The sequence below is a fragment of the Salmo trutta genome, chromosome 16 (assembly GCF_901001165.1).
Source record: "Salmo trutta chromosome 16, fSalTru1.1, whole genome shotgun sequence".
Lineage (NCBI taxonomy): Eukaryota > Metazoa > Chordata > Actinopteri > Salmoniformes > Salmonidae > Salmo > Salmo trutta.
Genome location: NC_042972.1, coordinates 18,259,604 through 18,282,962, shown reverse-complemented (window position 1 = coordinate 18,282,962; position 23,359 = coordinate 18,259,604). Strand labels below are relative to the sequence as shown.

Genomic DNA, 23,359 nt, shown 5'->3' with positions numbered 1-23,359 from the left:
CTGGGAGTGCATTCTGACGAAGATCAGCAAAGGTAATAGAATATTTCTAATACTAATTCTGAGTTTAGGTTGCCCCGAACTTGGCGGGTGTCTGAATGGCTCGCCGTGATGGCTGAGCTATGTACTCAGAATATTGAAAAATGTGCTTTCTCCTTAAAGCTATTTTAAAATCTGACACAGCGGTTGCATCCAGGAGTAGTCCATCTATAATTCTTTAAATAATTGTTATATATTTTGTCAACGTTTATGAAGTATTTTTGTAAATTGACGTGCACATTCACCGGACGTTTTGGTGGGAATACATTTTCTGAACATCACGTGCCAATGTAAAATGCTATTTTTGGATATAAATATGAACTTTATCGAACAAAACATACATGTATTGTGTAACATAATGTCCTAGGAGTGTCATCTGATGAAGATCGTCAAAGGTTAGTGCTTCATTTAGCTGTGTTTTGGGTTTTATTGACACATGTCCTTGCTTGGAAAATGGCTGTGTGATTATTTTTGTCTATGTTCTCTCCTAACATAATCTAAAATGTGGTTACATCAAGGAGAAGTGTATCATTAAAATGGTGTAAAATAGTTGTATGTTTGAGAAAGTTGAATTATAACATTTTGTTGTTTTTGAATTTGCCGCCCTGATATTTCACTGGCTGTGTCACCTAGCCCATAGAAGTTAATGATGAGCATGGAGGGTGTTGAATGCTGAGCTATAGTCAATGAACAGCATTCTTACATAGGTATTCCTCTTGTCCAGATGGGATAGGGCAGTGTGCAGTGTGATGGCAATTGCATCGTTTGTTGACCTATTGGGGCGGTAAGCAAATTGAAGTGGGTCTAGGGTGAAAGGTAAGGTGGAGGTGATATGATCCTTGACTAGCCTCTCAAAGCACTTCATGATGACAGAAGTGAGTGCTACGGGGCGATAGTAATTTAGTTCAGTTACCTTTGCCTTCTTGGGTACAGGAACAATGGTGGCCATCTTGAAACGTGGGGACAGAGGAGGGAATAAGTACACTGTTTGTATTTGGCCATATTCCCAGTCACCTTTCCATGGTTAAATGCGGTGGTTCACGCTTTCAGTTTTGCGCGAATGCTGCCATGTGGAGATCATCTGTTCACCTACTCTGTGTCTCACAAAGACATGGCGGTTGGAACCAAAAATCTCAAATTTAGACTCATCAGATCTCCACCGGTCTTATGTCCATTGCTCGTGTTTCTTGGCCCAAACAAGTCTCCTCTTCTTATTGGTGTCCTTTAGTCGTGGTTTCTTTGCAGCAATTCAACCATGAAGGCCTGATTCACGCAGTCTCCTTTGAATAGTTGATGTTGAGATGTGTCTGTTACTTAAACTATGTGATGCATTTATTTGGGCTGCAATCTGAGGTGCAATTAACTCTAATGAACCTATCCTCTGCTGCAGAGGTAACTCTGGTGCTTCCTTAGCTGTGGCAGTCCTCATGAGAGCTAGTTTCATCATAGTGCTTTATGGTTTTTGCGACTGTACTTGAAGAAACTTTCAGTTCTTTAATTTTTCCGGATTGATTGACCATGTCTTAAAGTAATGATGGACTGTTGTTTCTCTTTGCTTATTTGAGCTGTTCTTGCCATAATATGGACTTGGTCTTTTACCAAATAGGGCTATCTTCTGTACACCACCCCTACCTTGTCAAAACACAACTGATTGGCTGAAACACATTAAGAAGGAAAGAAATTCCACACATGAACTTTTAACAAGGGACACCTGGTAATTGAAATGCATTCCAGGCGACTACCTTAAGAAGCTGGTTGAGAGAATGCTGTCATCAAGGCAAAGGGTGGCTACTTTGAAGAATATATTTTGATTTGTTTAACACTTTTTTGGTTAGTACATGATTCCATATGTGCTATTTCATAGTTTTTATGTCTTCACTATTATTCTACAATGTAGAAAATAGTCAAAATAAAGAAAAACCCTTGAATGAGTAGGTGTGTCCAAACTTTTGACTGGTACTGTATATTTTAGTTCAGTGTAGTTTCAAGCCCAAATAAATGGCCCTATGATGTGATTAAGACACCAGGCTTCCATTTCCCTGACAGGCTATAGCCTAAAGAATAGTGCAATGCCAGGCTATAGTCTATAGGATAATGCAATGCGATTTCAAATTCAAACTAAAGAGGTGACAGTACACACAAAAAAATCTGGGTTTCTTTGGGAAGGGTGATGGTTCAATGTGGAACCATAATGCCTCAATTAACCCTTTGAGCTCTTCAATGGTGCTTTGCAGTTCACCAAAGGGTTTTTTAACTTTTTGTGATCATTCAAATGTCGGGTAGGCGGCTCATTAGAATGTTTTGGAGCGTGGTTTACTCATAGCTCATTCCGGTTGATCTAATCTGTTGTGTTATGCCATGACATATTATGTATGACTATGACCAGTGAATGGAATTGTGTCAATTGTGAACGGTTGACTAAATCAGTCAGTGGCTCTCAATTACCTCCTCAGGGATCCCCAGCTGTTCCAGAGGTAGCTCACCTGATTCACCTTAACACAATAATACCTCCTATGGAATTTTAACAATATAATATGACTGTCCAGAATAGAAAACCCTGTATGCTTCTTCAAAAGGATCTACAAAGAATCTTTGAGATTGAAAAAGGTTATTTATAGAACCCTTCTCCATAAAGGTTATATAAAGTACTATAAAAAGGGTTCTGTATATCCCAAAATGTTTGTAACCATAGTGAAAGCCTGTTTTGGTGCTATATATAACATTTTTAATGTTTCTTTGTGGAACCTTAAGAAAGGATTATTTATAGCACCATACAGGTTCCATTTAGAACCTTATGAGCATGGTTCTTTATTGAACCTTAAAAAAACGGTTCTATATACTGCAGCACCAAAAAGAGTTCTGCTATGGTTACAAGACAAAGAACCCCTATCTGGTACTATTTAGAAGAAAATAAAATTGTTCCTTTGAAAATCAAATCTACATATTATCAGCCAATTTCTCACCACAAAGGAGCATTATTATGCTTTGAGTTGAGAGTGATCGGCCTAGTTGTACTCTATCACCCTTTGAATAGCAGAAGTCAGTGGTCCGGGAATTTGTGTGGGGGGCATATTAATATGCTCTCGTGCGTGAATGATCCTGTTTTCTTCTGCTGACCTGCAGTAACCTCCAATGCACGCGAATAGAGCCACAAGCCCTTATGTGACGCATTGCATTGCATCAAGACATGACAAATGCCCAAGGTAACATAAAGCTGAGCACAATAATAACTAAGAAATTAAATATTATAATATGGTTATACAAGTCACAAACGTAGGCATGTACAATCAAACAATGTTGAATTCTAGATGTTATTTTTAGGAGAGTCATGTCATGGAAAGATAGGTTAATAGGCTTTTAGGCTTTATTTGGTTCCAGTCAAGGGCACATTTGGTAAGCATTCCAGTGCAAAGTTTGCGACTGTTTCTTTTGAAGGCATGAATATAAAATAGAAAACATGATTCGCTATGTCAGTCATAGTGCAGGTCTGAGTTCACCAACTGTTTGAACCCTGTTCTTCTATGCAGAAGACTGTGTTAGCCCACTAAGCTAAAGGCTACTCATCACGCAAGCTGAAACACCTGCATTACACTTCACCCCTCGCTTTGACCTCTTGTTCCTAACAGAGATCCATCCAAGTCAGAACACCAATGTGACCCTGGGTTCGGACAGTGTTAGCCCGCTGAGCAAATTAGCTCTGGGTGTCAACGCAAATCTTCAGGTCTCATTTATGCAAGATACTCTTCACATGAGCGTGGTTCACCGAACAATCCCTGTTACATATAGGCCTAATGGCTACCCCCAAGCCATTAGACTGCTGAGCAATTAATCAAATGGCCACCCGGACTATTTACATTACACTGCGGCTACTTGCTGTTTATTATCTATGCATAGTCACTTTACCCCTACCTACATGTACAAATTACCTCGACTAACCTGTACCCCTGCACACTGACTCGGTACCGGTACCCCCTGTATATAGCCTCGTTACTGTTATTTTATTGTATTACATTTTTTACTTTAGTTTATTTAGTAAATATTTTCTTAACTCTATTTCTTGAACTGCATTGTTGGTTAAGGGCTTGTAAGCATTTCACGGTAAGGTTGTATTCAGCGCATGTGACAAATCAAATTTGATTTGTCTTCATGTCTGTCCCCCTGAGGGAACAACCCCATTAAGATCCTGGAACCTTTGTCCAAAGGTGACTCTACCTACTGCACATAACTCATTAAAAGTGAGAGGTATTGACATGTTAAGCGCACCGAGCTGTCTGTTTGAACTACTGGCACACAGCTCGGACACCCATGCATACCCTACAAGACATGCCACAAGAGGTCTCTTCACAGTCCCCAAGTCCAGAACAGACTATGGGATGGGCACAGTACTACATAGAGCCATGAGTACATGGAACTCTATTCCACATCAAGTAACTGATGCAAGCAGAAAAATTTGATTTAAAAAACAGATAAAAATACACCTTATGGAACAGTGGGGACGGTGGAGCTACACAAACATAGGCCCAGCCACATGCATACACACACACTTTAACATACACACTATACACACGTACACATGGATTTTGTATTGTAGATATGTGGTAGTGATGGAGTAGGGGCCTGAGGGCAAACATTGTGTTGTGAAACCTGTGAATGAACTGTAATGTTTTAAAAATGGTAGAATCTGCCTTCATTTTGCTGGACCCCAGGAAGAGCAGCTGCTGCCAATGGGGATCTGTAATAACTACAGATACTACAGTATCACACTGCATCAATCAATTAACACCAATTATTCCATGACTCAAGCTTAATTAGCATATATGCCAGTTTCAACATTGCTTCATTATCACGACATTATCACACCGTTATCATGCAATTACCATACCATTATCATGTCATTATCATTGCATAAGGCACAGTGTCTCGGTGTGCCATGGTGTCTTGGTGTATAGGCCCTATTGGCGATCATGTCACGACTTCAAGAATTGCAAGTCAATTCCATACATTGATTGGGAGAGTAAATGAGCCTCATTCATTATACATGATCATAGATTGCTGAGAGGCGCCATGTTGGAATAGACAATTATCTTGCAATCACTATATTATTATAGTGAGAATAAAGCGGTCCAATGTTTGTCACTTTGTCGAAGTGACATGTTTTGACTATAATCCCTCCTAATTTAGCTTCTGTTGTTGGATTTATTTGTGTTCACAGCTACTGAATAATGCAAATCAAAGACCATGTTGTCAAACCCAATCACTTGCAATCATTATTATCAACTGGAATAAATAAGATTAGGTCAAAGAACGGGCGAGTTTTTTTTCATACAGACTATGGAGAAAACAGTGGGTGTGTTGAGAGGGCCGCGTAAAGAGTGGACATAACAATGCAATTTGGGCTGCGCGTCATTTGTGGACGTGTGCTGCTGTTGGCGTGTGTGTATGTACTGTGTGTGTCTAGTGTTTGTTGCTGAGTCAGGCGAGTCCACTCTCCAGAAGGTCTGTTGCTCTTTTCCAGTCTTTCCCCCTTCTCCCTCCCCCTCTCTCTCTGTACATTATCTCCCCACTTTTCTTCATCTTCTCAGGGGACTTTGTTTTATAAGGTGACGTCAATTTTCATTGGATCGAGCCGTGGTACAAGCCTCAGGTTCTGCTTTCTCCGCCTAGTTTTTTATTTTCATTTTTTTCTTACCGATTTACAACTTGTTTCTTTTTTTTAGCGCATTGGTAGTCCATGTCGCCGGCTAGATCCAAGCGGTGTTTACATTCTTGCATGCCTGGACGCAGCGTCTCTATGCGGACAGGACATTACCGTAAACTGTAGGAGGTTTTGCTTTATGAATGAACAACGAGAAGGAAATACAACAATACAAACGTGATCGCGGTGAGCGAGCCACCGATGAGGGATTAGCGTCCCTGTACCAGAGACTCATTGCGGAAAAGCCTTTCACTGCGGTCTCATGTGAAAACGCATCCGGGGATAACGTGTTTTTAGAGGCATTGACCAGCGGAAAACCGTGGTGACCATGTAAGTTGCTCTCTGTACCTCCCCTTGCATGTATGTGCTTGCACCACACATGTTTTGCCAAAAATAGGGTATAGGATTAGGCAATTGCCTAATGATAATAATAATATTTATAATAATAATAATAATGCAATTCTCCTCCAATTATTTTCTAATCTAAAACATTCAGACGGAGCATCGCCTGTCAAGTGTCATTCGCTCAATGACACAACGTGATGCATTGTCTCCGTGATAGATATGTATAATAAGGGAAAAATGCACTTCTTAATTCCCTCCTTGCTGCATCCCTCACAGGTACAGCATTAGAGACATGTTCACCACACTTTCCCCCTAAATTACATTCCCTCCTTTGCTGCATTCAACAATGCTAGGACAAGTCAGTTAAGAACAAATTCACGGCCTTGTCAGCTCGGGGATTTGGTCTTGCAACCTTTAGGTTACTAGTCCAACGCTCTAACCACTAGGCTACCTGCCGCCCCACATCACATTCATCCCAATGGTGTACCAGGTTCCGACTTTCACTGTGTCCCCGCTGGTGTGCTTTGCTTACAGGTCCATTCATATTGTTGCTCTGGGCAGCGAGTGCCCCGGGGGAGTGAGGCCCGGGGAAGAGGCCATGGGTCAGGGCCAGCTCCAGGGGGGCCTGCTGTGGAGCTACTTGGGCCATGGAGCCGTGGCTGGAGGACCTGAGGAGAGCAGTCTGTCCAACTCAGCCTTCATGGAGTACACATCCCGCGTGTTTGGAGACGTCACTGTGGTGGTGCAGGACTGCCCTAGCTGGGTGTGTGTGTGTGTGTGTGTGTGTGTGTGTGTGTGTGTGTGTGTGTGTGTGTGTGTGTGTGTGTGTGTGTGTGTGTGTGTGTGTGTGGTGAGTCAGAGGGTTGTTATGTAGGTTTGGCCCTGGAGCTGTTAGGGTGGGTGAGTGTGTGGGGGGCTGTGATAGAGTAAAGGGAAGGGGGTTGGAAATGGGGGAGTACAAGAAATAGGGTTAGAGAGTGTTGCAAGTGAGAGACCAAATGACTTGCACAGTTCTGTAAGGTGATAAGAAATTATTGAGAGTTAAAACAGACAAGTAGGAAGACAATGACATCCTAATAAATGTTGTCCCCTATGGGAGTGTTTTTTTTTTTTGTAAATGAACTCAGTCCGGCATTTAAGTTACTCCTAAAGTTGTAATAGTAGAATGCACAAGGTGCAATTTTGAAATTGGGTGGTCCATCATCAGTTTTTATCTTGTCATTTGCATTTAGCATTTTAGTAATTTAGTAGACGCTCTTATCCAGAGCGACTTACATTTAGTGCATTCATCTTAAAATAGCTAGGTGGGACAACCACATATCAGCAAAATCCCAGCTAGAATGGGGGGGTAGAGTGAAGTGCAAGTGTTGGTTTAGGAGGAAAAAAAATTAAGTGGGGGGGTTGAGGTGAGAAAGGGGATTATTTAAGAAACTCTTTGAAGAGTTAGGGTTTCAGGTGCTTTTGGAAGATGGGAATCTGCTGTCCTAGCTTCAGGGGGAAGCTGGTTCCACCATTGGGGTGCCAGGACAGAGAAGAGCTTTGACTGGGCTGAGCGGGAGCTGCCCTCCTGTAGGGGTGGGAGGGCCAAGAGACCAGAGGTGGCAGAACGTAGTGCTCGGGTTGGGATATAGGGTTTGAGGGTGTAGGGGCAGTTCCTCTGGGTGCTCCGTAGGCAAGCACCATAGTCTTGTATTGGATGTGAGCTTCGACTGGTAGCCAGTGGAGTGTGCGGAGGAGCGGGGTGACATGGGAGAACTTGGGAAGGTTGAAAAGCAGGCAGGCTGCTGTGTTCTGGATAAATTCCAGGGGTTTGATGCACAAGCGGGGAGCCCAGCCAACAGCGAGTTGGCAGAAGTCCAGATGGGAGATGACAAGTAACTGGATTAGGACCTGTGCCGCTTCCTGTGTGAGGTAGGGTCGTACTCTACGGATGTTGTAGAGCATGAACCTGCAGGAGCGAGTCACTGCTTTGATGTTTGCAGAGAATGACAGGGTATTGTCCAGGGTAACGCCAAGGTTCTTTGCACTCTGGGAGGGCGACACTGGGGAGTTGTCAACCGTGATGGAGAGGTCTTTGAGCGGGCAGGCCTTCCCTGGGAGGAAGAGATCCTCGGTTTTGTGAAGGTGGAGCTTGAGGTGGTGGGCTGACACCCAAGCTGAGATACCTGCCAGGCATGCAGAGATGCATGTCGCCACCTGGGTGTCTGGGGGAGGAGAAAAGTAGTTGAGTGTCATCCTAATAGCAATGATAGGAGAGACCATGTGAGGATATGACAAAGCCGAGTGACTTGGTGTATAAAAAGAAGAGAAGAGGGCATAGAAATGGAGCCCTGGGGGACACCAGGAATGAGAATACGTGGTGCAGACATGGATCATCTCCACATCACCTGGTAGGAGTGGCCTGCCAGGTAGGATGCAATCGAAGAGTGTGCAGAGCCTGAGACGCCCAGCCCTGAGAGGGTGGAGAGGAGGATCTGATGGTTCACGGTTCTTGAAGGTAGCGGATAGATCTAGGAGGATGAGGAAAGAGCCTCAGCTTTGGCAGTGCGGAGGGACTCCTTGACACAGAGAAGAGCAGTCTCGGTTGTGTGGCCCGTCTTGAAGCCTGACTGGTTAGGTTCAAGAAGATCGTTCTGAGAGAGATAATGAGAGAGTTGATCGGAGACAGCATTCTCAAGTGTTTTGGAAAGAAAAAAAAGAAGGGATACAGGATAAAGCATGCCTATCTATATAATGAATAGGAATTGGGTGGGTTGAGATTATTAAATATAAAAGCACTACACCTCTCTCTAAAAGCTTCGCTTATTCAAACGTTTTACTTGAACCCTAAATGGTTCTCAAGTAGATTACTAAGAAAAGTTAATCCATTGTTTAAAAATTGCCTTTTTGCCTTTGTGCAGATTACCATGCCTCATTTTCGATTAATTGAAAATGCTACTTTTTCAAAGTTTCTCTCTTTTTCAAACAAGCATTGCAGAGCTGGCTACAATTTCAATTTCATCCCCCTGAAAAGATAGAACAAACATTACAACAAATATGATGGCTGAACTCAAATGTGCTGGTTGATAAAATACCTGTATTTATGAGAAAGATGTTTGAAAAGGTATTTTGTTCTTAAATGATATTGTAAATTGGAATGGTAGAGTTATGTCCTTCTTGGAGTTATCAGAATTGTACGGGAAGGTCTGCTCAATCCAAGAGTACAACCAATTGATTACAGCATTACCCCCAAAATGGAGGAGGCAGGTGGCAGCAGGAGGAGGTAGGGAACTGGTCTGTCTGCCCAATATAAAGGATCAAAACTGGCGGAGGAATAAAAATTACATAAATAGGAAAGTATACCAGTTTCATTTGATGACCAGGATGTTGATAACTGTGCCATACAGATTGCAAAATAGTTGGGAAGAGATTTTTGATGTACCGATTCCATGGTACAGGGTGTATGAGTTGATATATAAGATATACAAGATTCAAGACTTCGTGCTTTTCAGCTAAAATTATTATATAGAATTCTTGCCACCTACAAAATGTTAAATATTTGGGGCATAAAATCATCGAAGCTCTGCAGATTTTGTTTTAAGGATACAGAATCAATAGACCATTTATTTTGGTATTGCCCCCAGGTAGCCTGTTTCTGGTCTCAGGTTCAGGAATGGCTGAAAATGCATAGCATTGATCTAAAATTGACCCTAGATATATAGTACTGTTAGGAGATCTGGAGAGACCGGGTCAGTCAATTACTAATATACTAATACTCTTAGTAAAAGTATTTATCTTCAACTCACAATCTGTGGATTCTATTCAATCAGATAGATTGAAATTGTACATTAAACATCACAGCTGAAAGATATGTTGCGTAGAAATACGAAGAGGGTGGCCAGCAGAGATAGGTGGGATGGGCTGAGGGAAGCTGAGGGTTGGGATGTGGGTGGAATTGGAGACAAGTGGGAGTGGAGTTGCTGTGAATGATGGTCAAAGATAAAAGTAAAAAATAAAGTCAAAATAAAACATAAGAAAAGGTATGTTTGAATGACACTGAGGGGCAGTGTTTTTACAGCTAATGCTGGTTTGCCTGAGGCTGATGCCGTGCAGGTGTTTGTACACATGCATATACACACACTCTCATTCAAATACACACATACACGGACACGCACACATGTACTAGTGCCAGACATGCATTCAAACATATACAGTTGGCATCGCTGTTATGATTTGAGTCGTCCTTGATGTCCTTTGTTTATTTAAAACATTTTTAAATGTTTTTGAATTGTTGTTTGCTGTTTTTCTTCTGCCTTTTTCTTTTTTCTCTTTAGTTAATTTTCTTGGTTGTTGGTGCATTGATGGGTACTTGGGGTGGGGAATGGAATTAATTTTATGATTTTTTAAAAATTGTTTTTTCTTCTCTGGGGACTGTGGGAGGGGTCTCGGATGGTTGAGGGACAGCTATTGGGGAACTGTGGGGGGATCTTGGAGGGTTTGGGTTCACATTTTTTGGCCCTTGAGCAGGGCATTGCCCTTGAGCAGGGCATTGACCCTGGATGCTTCTGTGTGTCGCTCTGAATGGGAGTCTGTTGGATGACTGCTGTGGTGTAGTTGTTGAGCGGCTTCACTGCAAGTATATTGTATGTTTCGGATATTCAATAAAATAAAGTAAAAAAATAAATGTAAAAAAATAAATAAGGGATACAGGTCTATAGTTTCTGACGTCAGATGAGTCGAGTGTTGGTTCCTTGAAGAGGAGAGAGACATGGTCCATTTTGAAGTGAGAGGGGATGCAGCCAGTGGTCAGGGATGAATTGATGAGGGAAGTGAGAAGATCTCCAGAGATGGTTTGGAGAAGGGAGGAGGGGATGGGGTCGATCGGGCAGGTTGTTGGGCGGCCAGACCTCACTAGTCACAGGATTTTGTCTGGAGAGAGAGGGCAGAAAGAAGTCAAGGCGTACGGTAGTTCTGTGTCAGCGGGACCAGTGGACTCAATAGGCTGAGTGAATGAGGAGCAGATGTCGTCAACCTTTTTTTCAAAGTGGTTGATAAAGTCGTCCACAGAGAGGGAGGAAGGATGGGGTGGAGGATTAAGAAGGGTTGAGAAGGTGGAAAATAGTTTCCTAGGGTTAGAGGAAGAACCTTGACATTTAGAGTGATAGAAAGTGGCTTTAGCAGCAGATACAGAGGAAGAGAAGGTAGAGAGGAGGAAGTGAAAAGATGATCGGTCCTCCGGAAGTTTAGTTTACCTCCATTTTCGCTCAGATGCCCGCAGCCTTGTTCTGTAAGTTCGCAATGAGTCACTCAGCCATGGAGCAGGAGGGGAGGGCTGAGCCGGCCGGGAGGAAAGGGGGCAGTGTGACTCATAGGATGCAGAAAGGGAGGAGAGTAGGGTCGAAGAGACAGAATCCGGCGAAAGGAGGGAGAAGGATTTAGCAGAAGGGAGAGATGATAGGATAGAAGAGTAGAGAGTAGTGGGAGATAGAGAGCGAAGATTACGACAGTGCATGACCATCTGGGTAGGGGCTAAGTGGCTAGGGTTTGAGAAAGGGAGACAGAAACGGAAAGAAAGTAGTGACCAGAGACCTGGAAGGGGGTTGCAGTGACATTAGTAGGAGAACAGACTCTAGTAAAGATGAGGTCAAGCGTATTGCCTGCCTTGTGAATTGGAGGGGACTGGGAAAAGGTGAGGTCAAAAGAGGTAAGGAGGGAAATAGAGAGATCTGGAAATGTCAGGAGGTTGAAGTCTCCAAGTACAAAGAGTGGTGAGCCATCGTCAGGAAATTAGCTTATCAAGGTGTCAAGCTCATTGAGGAACTCTCTAAGGGCACCTGGTGGGCGATAGATGATAACAATGTTATGCTTGAGTAGACAAGTGACAGTGACAGCATGGAATTCAAATGAGGAGATGGACAGGTAAAAGAGGGAAAAAAGAGAAAATCTCCACTTAGGAGAAATTAATAGCCCTGTGCCACCACCGCAACGACCAGATGCTCTTGGTCTATGAGAGAAAACGTAGTCAGATGAAGAGAGAGCAGCTGGAGTAGCTGTGTTCTTTGGGGTGATCTGTCAGGGCAAAAAAGGTACTGGTAGCTTAGGGGTAGCATAGGCTGAGATGAACTCTGCGTTCTTGACAGCAGATCGGCAGTTCCAAACACGGCCAGAGACCTGGAATTTCACATGGGTTGTGCTCATAGGATACACTATATTACACTGAACAAAAATATAAACGCAACATGTAAAGTGTTGGTCCCATGTTTCATGAGCTGAAATAAAAGATCCCAGAAATGTTCCATATGCACAAAAAGCTTATTTCTCTAATATGTTGTGCATAAATTTGTTTACATCCTTGTTAGTGAGCATTTCTCCTTTGCCAAGATAATCCATCCACCTGACAGGTGTGGCATATCAAGAAGCTGATTAAACAGAATGACCATTACACAGGTGCACCTTCTGCTAGGGACAATAAAAGGCCAGTCTAAAATGTGCAGTTTTGTCACACAACACAATGCCACAGATGTTTTGAGGGAGTGTGCAATTGGCATGCTGACCCCAGGAATGTCCACCAGAGCTGTTGCCAGAGAATTGAATGTAATTTTCTCTACCATAAGCCGCCTCCAACGTCACAACCGCAGACCACGTGTATGGCGTTGTGTGGGGGTGAGCGGTGTGCTGATGTCAACGTTGTGAACAGAGTGCCCCATGGTGGCGGTGGGGTTATGGTATGGGCAGGCATAATCTAAGGACAAGGAACACAATTGCATTTTATCGATGGCAATTTGAATGCACAGAAATACCGTGATGTGATCCTGAGGCCCAATGTGAGGCCCATTTTTATTAAGGTATCTGACCAACAGATGAATATCTGTATTCCCAGTCATATGAAATTCTTAGATTAGGGCCTAATGAATTGATTTCAATTGACTGATTTCCTCATATGAACTGTAACTCAGTAAAATTGTGGCATGTTGCGTTTATATTTTTGTTCAGTATAGAAGGGTTGCAGCCAAGGGCTGGGGAGTGTCTGTAAAGCCTGCAGGGAGAGGAGCAAACAGGGTATAGAGAAAACACATACAGTTGACAAACCTACAAAAGAACATTTACATTTAAGTCATTTAGCAGACGCTCTTATCCAGAGCGACTTACAAATTGGTGCATTCACCTTATATCCAGTGGAACAACCACTTTACAACAAAAGAAAATCATCAGAAAATACACTATATATACACAAAAGTATTTGGACACCCTTCAAATTAGTGGATTCGACTATTTCAGCCACAAACAATGCTGACAGGTATAAAGTCGAGCACACAGCAATGCAATCTCCATAGACAAACATTGGCAGTAGAATGGCTGTTACTGACAATGGCATTTGATATTTTCAGTGGTATTGTTAACAAACAAGCCACCATAAAGAAAATGAGAATTAAAAACAGGTTCAGCCCCTGGTTCGACTGTGATTTTGCAGAGTTCTCCACCTCTAGAATTGCATTTGGTGAAAGGTTCGGTACACGCATACTCAGGCTGACTGACTATCGTTCAGGCAAATTAGAAATAAGTGCACTCAGCCTAAACGGAAGGCCAAAGTTAGTTACTTGAAGGAGCAGTTCTCTCTCTCTCTGTGGGTCTAACCCCCAAGAAGTTCTGGAAAACGGTTAATGACCTGGAGAATAAACCCTCCTCCTCACAGCTGCCCATGTCCCTTAACGTTGATGATGTGGTTGTTACTGACAAGAAACACATGGCTGAGCTCTTTAATCACCACTTCATTAAGTCAGGATTCCTATTTGACTCAGCCATGCCTCCTTGCCTGTCCAACATTTCCTAATCTCCCACCCCTTCTAATGCGACTATCCCTGATGCTTCTCCCTCTTTTTCCCCTGCCCTGCTACAAAGTTTCTCCCTGTAGGCAGTCACTGAGTCTGAGGTGCTAAAGGAGATCCTTAAACTTGACCCCAAAAAGCCATCTGGGTCAGATGGTTTAGACCCTTTCTTCTTTAAGGTTGCTGCCCCTATCATCGCCAAGCCTATCTCCAACTTTCTAACCTGTCTCTCCTTTTGGGGAGGTTCCCATTGTTTGGAAGGCAGCCACAGTTCGTCCTTTAAAGGGGGAGATCAAGCTGATCCTAACTGTTATAGGCCTATTTCTATTTTGCCCTGTTTATCAAAAGTGTTGGAAAAACTTGTCAATAATCAACTAACTGGCTTTCTTGATGTGTATAGTATTCTCTTGGGTATGCAATCTGGTTTCTGCTCAGGTTATGGATGTGTCACTGCAACCTTAAAGGTCCTCAATGATGTCACCATTGCCCTTGATTCTAAGCAATATTGTGCTGCTTTTTTTATTGACTTGGCCAAAGCTTTTGATACGGTGTCTCTGAGGGGTCTTTGGCCTGGTTTGCTAACTACCTTTCTCAAAGAGTGAGGTGTACAAAGTAAGAAAATCTGCTGTCTCAGCCACTGCCTGTCACTAAGGGAGTACCCCAAGGCTCGATCCTAGGCCCCACGCTCTCCTCAATTTACATCAACAACATAGCTCAGGCACTAGGAAGCTCTCTCATCCATTTATATGCAGATGATACAGTCTTATACTCAGCTGGCCCCTCCCCAGATTTTGTCTTAATAACCTCTTACATCTAGATGTTCCGCTAGCGGAACGTCTGCTCCAATATCCAATGATGGGCGGGGCGCGAAATACAAACTCCTCTAAAATCCGAAAACTTCCACTTTTCAAACATATGACTATTTTACAGCTATTTAAAGACAAGACTCTCCTTTATCTAACCACACTGTCCGATTTCAAAAAGGCTTTACAGCGAAAGCAAAACATTAGATTATGTCAGCAGAGTACCCAGCCAGAAATAATCAGACACCCATTTTTCAAGCTAGCATATAATGTCACAAAAAACAAAACCACAGCTAAATGCAGCACTAACCTTTTATGATCTTCATCAGATGACACACCTAGGACATTATGTTATACAATACATGCATGTCTGTTCAATCAAGTTCATATTTATATCAAAAACCAGCTTTTTACATTAGCATGTGACGTTCAGAACTAGCATTCCCACCGAACACTTCCGGTGAATTTACTAAATTACTCACGATAAACGTTCACAAAAAGCATAACAATTATTTTAAGAATTATAGATACAGAACTCCTCTATGCACTCGATATGTCCGATTTTAAAATAGCTTTTCGGATGAAGCACATTTTGCAATATTCTAAGTACATAGCCCCGCATCACAGGGCTAGCTATTTAGACACCCAACCAGTTTAGCCTTCACCAAAATCACATTTCCTATAAGAAAAATGGTCTTACCTTTCTTGTTCTTCGTCAGAATGCACTCCCAGGACTTCTACTTCAATAACAAATGTAGGTTTGGTCCCAAATAATCCATCGTTATGTTCCATCAGCGACGTTTTGTTCGTGCGTTCTAGACACTATCCCAACGCTAAATCACGGTCACGAGCATGGCGCAGAATGTGACAAAAAAAATCTAAATATTCCATTACCGTACTTCGAAGCATGTCAACCGCTGTTTAAAACCAATTTTTATGCAATTTATCTCGTAGAAAAGCGATAATATTCCGACCGGGAAGGTGCATGCCTGTAAACTGAGGGGAAAACCGAAAACCGGGGGCGGGGCGGGTCGCGAGCGTAAGGCTTACTCCACTGAGAGACCACTTAGCTTTTGCTCTCCTTTGTTTCAGCCAGGGCTTTGAAATACGTCATTCCTGTTTTTCCCGGGCTCTGAGACCCCATTGGAGCCGTGGGAAGTGTCACGTAACAGCAGAGATCCTTAGTTTTTGGAAGAGATGTCAAAGAAAGCAAATAAATGGTCAGACAGGGTACTTCCTGAACAGAACCTTCTCAGGTTTTTGCCTGCCATAGGAGTTCTGTTATACTCACAGACACCATTCAAACAGTTTTAGAAACTTTGGAGTGTTTTCTCTCCAAAGCTAATAATTATATGCATATTCTAGTTTCTGGGCAGGACTAATAATCAGATTAAATCGGGTACGTTTTTTATCCAGCCGTGAAAATACTGCCCCCTAGCCATAAGAGATTAAAGGCTCTACAACAAAGCTTTCTTAGTGTCCAACAAGCTTTCTCTACCCTTAACCTTGTTCTGAACACCTCCAAAACAAAGGTCATGTGGTTTGGTAAGAAGAATGCCCCTCTTCCCACAGGTGTTATTACTACCTTTGAGGGTTAAGTACTTGGAGTATGGCTAGACGGTACACTGTCCTTCTCTCAGCACATATCAAAGCTGCAGGCTAAAGTTAAATCTAGACTTAGTTTCCTCTATTGTAATCACTCCTCTTTCACCCCAGCTGCCAAACTAACCCTGATTCAGATGATCATCCTACCCATGCTAGATTTTTTTATTTTCAAAATTTTATTTCACCTTTATTTAACCAGGTAGGCAAGTTGAGAACAAGTTCTCATTTACAATTGCGACCTGGCCAAGATAAAGCACAGCAGTTTGACACATACAACAACACAGAGTTACACATGGAGTAAAACAAACATACAGTCAATAATATAGTAGAAAAATAAGTCTATATACAATTTGAGCAAATGAGGTGAGATAAGGGAGGTAAAGGCAAAAAAGGCCATGGTGGTGAAGTAAATACAATATAGCGCGTAAAACACTGGAATGGTAGATTTGCAGTGGAAGAAAGTGCAAAGTAGAAATAATGGGGTGCAAAGGAGCAAAATAAATAAATAAATAAATACAGTAGGGGAAGAGGTAGTTGTTTGGGCTAAATTATAGATGGGCTATGTACAGGTGCAGTAATCTGTGAGCTGCTCTGACAGCTGGTGCTTAAATCTAGTGAGGGAGATAAGTGTTTCCAGTTTTAGAGATTTTTGTAGTTCGTTCCAGTCATTGGCAGCAGAGAACTGGAAGGAGAGGCGGCCGAAGGAGGAATTGGCTTTGGGGGTGACCAGAGAGATATACCTGCTGGAGTGCGTGCTACAGGTGGGTGATGCTATGGTGAGCAGCGAGCTGAGATAAGGGGGAACTTTACCTAGCAGGGTCTTGTAGATGACCTGGAGCCAGTGGGTTTGGCGACGAGTATGAAGCGAGGGCCAGCCAACGAGAGCGTACAAGTCGCAGTGGTGGGTAGCATATGGGGCTTTGGTGACAAAACGGATGGCACTGTGATAGACTGCATCCGATTTATTAAGTAGGGTATTGGAGGCTATTTTGTAAATGACATCGCCGAAGTCGAGGATCGGTAGGATGGTCAGTTTTACGAGGGTCTGTTTGGAATCATGAGTGAAAGATGCTTTGTTGCGAAATAGGAAGCCAATTTTAGATTTAACTTTGGATTGGAGATGTTTGATGTGAGTCTGAAAGGAGAGTTTACAGTCTAACCAGACACCTAGGTATTTGTAGTTGTCCACATATTCTAAGTCAGAACCGTCCAGAGTAGTGATGCTGGACGGGCGGGCAGGTGCAGGCAGCGATCAGTTGAAGAGCATGCATTTAGTTTTACTTCTATTTAAGAGCAGTTGGATGCCACGGAAGGAGAGTTGTATGGCATTGAAGCTCGTCTGGAGGTTAGTTTAACACAGTGTCCAAAGAAGGGCCAGAAGTATACAGAATGGTGTCGTCTGCGTAGAGGTGGATCAGAGACTCACCAACAGCAAGAGCGACATCATTGATGTATACAGAGAAAAGACTCGGCCCAAGAATTGAACCCTGTGGCACCCCCATAGAGACTGCCAGAAGCCCGGACAACAGGCCCTCCGATTTGACACACTGAACTCTATCAGAGAAGTAGTTGGTGAGCCAGGCGAGGCAATCATTTGAGAAACCAAGGCTATTGTGTCTGCCGAGGAGGATGTGGTGATTGACAGAGGTCAATGAATACGGCTGCACAGTATTGTTTCTTATCGATGGCGGTTAAGATATCGTTTAGGACCTTGAGCGTGGCTGAGGTGCACCCATGACCAGCTCTGAAACCAGATTGCATAGCGGAGAAGGTGTGGTGGGATGTGAAATGGTCAGTAATCTGTTTGTTGTCTTGGCTTTCAAAGACTTTAGAGAGGCAGGGTAGGATATATATAGGTCTATAGCAGTTTGGGTCAAGAATATCCCCCCCTTTGAAGAGGGGGATGACTGCAGCTGCTTTCCAATCTTTGGGAATCTCAGACGACATGAAAGAGAGGTTGAACAGGCTAGTAATAGGGGTTGCAACAATTTTGGCAGATAATTTTAGAAAGAAAGGGTCCAGATTGTCGAGCCCGGCTGATTTGTCAGGGTCCAGTTTTTGCAGCTCTTTCAGAACATCAGCTGACTGGATTTGGGAGAAGGAGAAATGGGGAAGGCTTGGGCGAGTTGCTGTGGGGGGTGCAGTGCTGTTGACCGGGGTAGGGGTAGCCAGGTGGAAAGCATGGCCAGCCGTAGAAAAATGCTTATTGAAATTCTCAATTATAGTGGATTTATCCGTGGTGACAGAGTTTCCTGTCTTCAGTGCAGTGGGCAGCTGGGAGGAGGTGCTCTTATTCTCAAAGGACTTTACAGTGTCCCAGAACTTTTTTGAGTTTGTGTTGCAGGAAGCAAATTTCTGCTTGAAAAAGCTAGCCTTGGCTTTTCTAACTGCCTGTGTATATTGGTTTCTAACTTCCCTGAAAAGTTGCATATCGCAGGGGCTGTTCGATGCTAATGCAGAATGCCACAGGATGTTTTTGTGTTGGTTAAGGGCAGTCAGGTCTGGAGAGAACCAAGGGCTATATCTGTTCCTGGTTCTACATTTCTTGAATGGTGCATGCTTATTTAAGATGGCGAGGAAGGCATTTCAAAAAAATAACCAGGCATCCTGTACTGAAGGGATGAGGTCAATATCCTTCCAGGACACCCGGGCCAGGTCGATTAGAAAGGCCTGCTCGCTGAAGTGTTTCAGGGAGCGTTTGACAGTGATGAGTGGAGGTCGTTTGACCGCTGACCCATTACGGATGCAGGCAATGAGGCAGTGATCACTGAGGTCTTGGTTGAAAACATCAGAGGTGTATTTAGAGGGCAAGTTGGTTAGGATGATGTCTACGAGGGTGCCCGTGTTTACGGCTTTGGGGTGGTACCTGGTAGGTTCATTGATCATTTGTGTGAGATTGAGGGCATCAAGCTTAGATTGTAGGGTGGCTGGGGTGTTAAGCATGTCCCAGTTTAGGTCACCTAGCAGCACGAGCTCTGAAGATAGATGGGGGGCAATCAGTTCACATATGGTGTCCAGAGCACATCTGGGGGCAGAGGGGGGTCTATAGCAGGCGGCAACGGTGAGAGACTTGTTTTTAGAGAGGTGGATTTTTAAAAGTAGAAGTTCAAATTGTTTGGGTACAGACCTGGCTAGTAGGACAGAACTCTGCAGGCTATCTCTGCAGTAGATTGCAACACTGCCCCCTTTGGCCGTTCTATCTTGTCTGATAATGTTGTAGTTAGGGATGGAGATTTCAGAGTTTTCCTAAGCCAGGATTCAGACACGGCTAGGATATCCGGGTTGGCAGTGTGCTAAAGCAGTGAATAAAACAAACTTAGGGAGGAGGCTTCTAATGTTAACATGTATGAAACCAAGGCTATTACGGTTACAGAAGTCATCAAAAGAGAGCGCCTGGGGAATAGGAGTGGAGCTAGGCACTGCAGGGCCTGGATTCACCTCTACATCGCCAGAGGAACAGAGGAGGAGTAGGATAAGGGTACGGCTAAAAGCTATGAGAATTGGTCGGCTATGAGAATTGGTCGTCTAGGACGTCCGGAACAGAGAGTAAAAGGAGCAGGTTTCTGGGGGCGATAAAATAGCTTCAAGGTATAATGTACAGACAAAGGTATGGTAGGATGTGAATACAGTGGAGGTAAACCAAGGCATTGAGTGATGATGAGAGAGATATTGTCTCTAGAAACATAATTGAAACCAGGTGATGTCATCGCATGTGTGGGTGGTGGAACTGAGAGGTTGGTTAAGGTATAATGAGCAGGGCTAGAAGCTCTACAGTGAAATAAGCCAATAAACACTAACCAGAACAGCAATGGACAAGACATATTGACATTAAGGAGCGGCATGCTTAGCCAAGTGATCAAAAGGGTCCAGTGAGTAGTCAAATCAAATCAAATCAAATTTATTTATATAGCCCTTCGTATATCAGCTGAAATCTCAAAGTGCTGTACAGAAACCCAGCCTAAAACCCCAAACAGCAAGCAATGCATGTGAAAGAGGCACGGTGGCTAGGAAAAACTCCCTAGTAAAAACTCCCTAGAAAGGCCAAAAACCTAGGAAGAAACCTAGAGAGGAACCAGGCTATGAGGAGTGGCCAGTCCTCTTCTGGCTGTGCCGGGTGGATATTATAACAGAACATGGTCAAGATGTTAAAATGTTCATAAATGACCAGCATGGTCAAATAATAATAATCATTGTAGTTGTCGAGGGTGCAACAAGCACGTCCGGTGAACAGGTCAGGGTTCCGTAGCCGCAGGCAGAACAGTTGAAACTGGAGCAGCAGCATGGCCAGGTGGACTGGGGACAGCAAGGAGTCATCATGCCAGGTAGTCCCGAGGCATGGTCCTAGGGCTCAGGTCCTCCGAGAGAAAGAAAGAAAGAGAGAAAGAGAGAATTAGAGAGAGCATATTTAAATTCACACAGGACACCGGATAAGACAAGAGAATACTCCAGATGAAACAGACTGACCCTAGCCCCCCGGCACATAAACTACTGCAGCATAAATACTGGAGGCTGAGACAGGAGGGATCAGAAGACAGTAGTGAGGTCGGTTGCGGTCACGACGATTCAGACAGCTAGCCGGGCCATGGGTAGCAAGTTGGCAGAAGATGGTCTGTTGTTAGTCACCTCGTGCGTTGCCGTCGGTAGATTAGTGGGGTTCCGTGTGGTAGAGGGGACCAATCCAATTGGCAAAATAGTTATAGTTATAGTGGCCCAAGAAAAATTTGCCGATAGACCTATTCAGATAGCAGCCGATAAGACAGCTAACGATTAGCTGGCCGCAGATGAGCGTTCAGGTTACGTCGCGACGGAGGGGCCAGTTGGATTACTCCCTCAGGCAGATAACGTCGGTAGTCCAGTCGTGAAGGCCGATGGGGCTCCGCATCGGCAGTAAAACGGGTCCGGATAGGTGATTGTAGCCCAGGAGTGGCTGATGGAACTCTTCAGCTGGCTAGCTCCGGAATAATTGATGTTAGCTCCGGGACCGGCGTTATCCAATAGTCACTCGGATAGCAGCTAGCTAGCTGCAAGATCCAGGTGTAAATGTAAAGAGGTTGCGGTAGAAAGCCAGGGATATGGAGAGAAAATAGGTCCGGTATGCTCTGGTCTACGGAGACATAATTTATAGATCGTCAGGTAAGGGTGCTCTCGAGCAGCTAGATGTACTTTACCATTCGGCCATCAGTTTTGTCACCAATGCTCCTTATAGGACACATCACTGCACTCTATGCTCCTCTGTAAACTGGTCATCTCTGTATACCCGTCGCAAGACCCACTGGTTTATGCTTATTTATAAAACCCTCTTAGGCCTCACTCCCCCCTATCTGAGATATCTACTGCAGCCCTCATCCTCCACATACAACACCCGTTCTGCCAGTCACATTCTGTTAAAGGTCCCCAAAGTACACACATCCCTGGGTCGCTCCTCTTTTCAGTTCGCTGCAGCTAGCGACTGGAACGAGCTGCAACAAACACTCAAACTGGACAGTTTTATCTCAATCTCTTCATTCAAAGACTCAATCATGGACACTCTTACTGACAGTTGTGGCTGCTTTGTGTGATGTATTGTTGTCTCTACCTTCTTGCCCTTTGTGCTGTTGTCTGTGCCCAATAATGTTTGCACCATGTTTTGTGCTGCTACCATGTTGTATTGCTACCATGTTGTTGTTATGTTGTGTTGCTACCATGCTGTGTTGTCATGTGTTGCTGCCTTGCTATGTTGTCATCTTAGGTCTCACTTTATGTAGTGTTGTGTTGTCTCTCTTGTTGTGATGTGTGTTTTGTCCTATATTTATTGTATTTATTTTTTATTTTTTATCCCAGGCCCCCGTCCCCGCAGGAGGCCTTTTGGTAGGCTGTCATTGTAAATAAGAATTTGTTCTTAACTGACTTGCCTAGTTAAATAAAGGTTTTAAAAAATATATAATAATAATAATAATAATGACCTGTACTGAAGAGCTCAGTGACTTTCAATGTGGCACTGTCATAGGATGCCACCTTCACATCAAGTCAGTGCTAGAGCTGCCCGCTCAACTGTAAGTGATGTTATTGTGAAGTGGAAGCGTCTAGGAGCAACAACGGCTCAGCCACGAAGTGGTAAGCCATACAAACTCACAGAACAGGACCGCCGAATGCTGTAGTACGTAGCGCGTAAAAATCGTCTGTACTCAGTTGCAACACTCACTACCGAGATCCAAACTTCCTCTGGTAGCAATGTCAGCACAAGACCTGTTCGTTGGGAGCTTCATGAAATGGGTTTCCATGGCCGAGCAGCCACACACAAGCCTAACATCACCATGTGCAATGCCAAGCGTCGGCTGGAATGGTGTAAAGCTTACCGCCATTGGACTCTGTGGCAGTGGAAACGTGTTCTCTGGAGTGATGAATCACGCTTCACCATCTGGCAGTCTGACAAACAAATCTGAGAATGGCGGATGCCAGAAGAACGCTACCTGCCGAACTGCATAATGCCAACTGTACAGTTTGGTGGAGGAGGAATAATGTTCTGGGGCTGTTTTTCATGGTTCGGGCTAGACCCCTTAGTTCCAGTGAAGGGAAATCTTAATGCTACAGCATACAATGACATTCTAGACGATTATGTGCTTCCAACTTTGTGGCAACAGTTTGGGGAAGGCCCTTTCCTGTTTCAGCATGTCAATGCCCCTGTGCACAAAGCGAGGTCCATACAGAAATGGTCTGTTGTGATGGATGTGGAAGAACTTGACTGGCCTGCACAGAGCCCTGACCTCAACCCGATCAAACACCTTTGGGATGAATTGGAACGGCGACTGCGAGCCAGGCCTAATCGCCCAACATCAGTGCCCAACCTCACTAATGCTCTTGTGGCTGAATGGAAGCAAGTCCCCACAGAAATGTTGCAACATCTAGTGGAAAGCCTTCCCAGAAGAGTTGAGGCTGTTATAGCAGCAAAGGGGGGACCAAATCCATATTAATGCCCATGATTTTGGAATGAGATGTTCGACGAGCAGGTGTCCACATACTTTTGGTCATGTAGTGTAACTAGGTACTAGGCAAGATAAGTGAGATAGTGGTGTGGAGCCTTCCGCTCTTTC

General features: G+C 43.8%; 1 protein-coding gene across 2 annotated transcripts in view; it reads left to right on the top strand.

Moving 5' to 3' along the window:
* rhobtb3 (Rho related BTB domain containing 3) overlaps positions 1 to 23,359 on the top strand; it is a 46,841-nt gene that overhangs the window by 1,280 nt on the left and 22,202 nt on the right. The window contains exons 1-2 of one of the 2 annotated variants that reach the window (XM_029693260.1): positions 5,565 to 6,061; positions 6,611 to 6,839. In XM_029693260.1, coding sequence (XP_029549120.1) covers positions 6,060 to 6,061; positions 6,611 to 6,839 — 231 coding nt within the window. In that variant the 5' untranslated portion in view covers positions 5,565 to 6,059. Of the gene's footprint in view, positions 1 to 5,564; positions 6,062 to 6,610; positions 6,840 to 23,359 lie in introns of those variants that run through there. The other variant, XM_029693262.1, reaches the window with a different exon arrangement.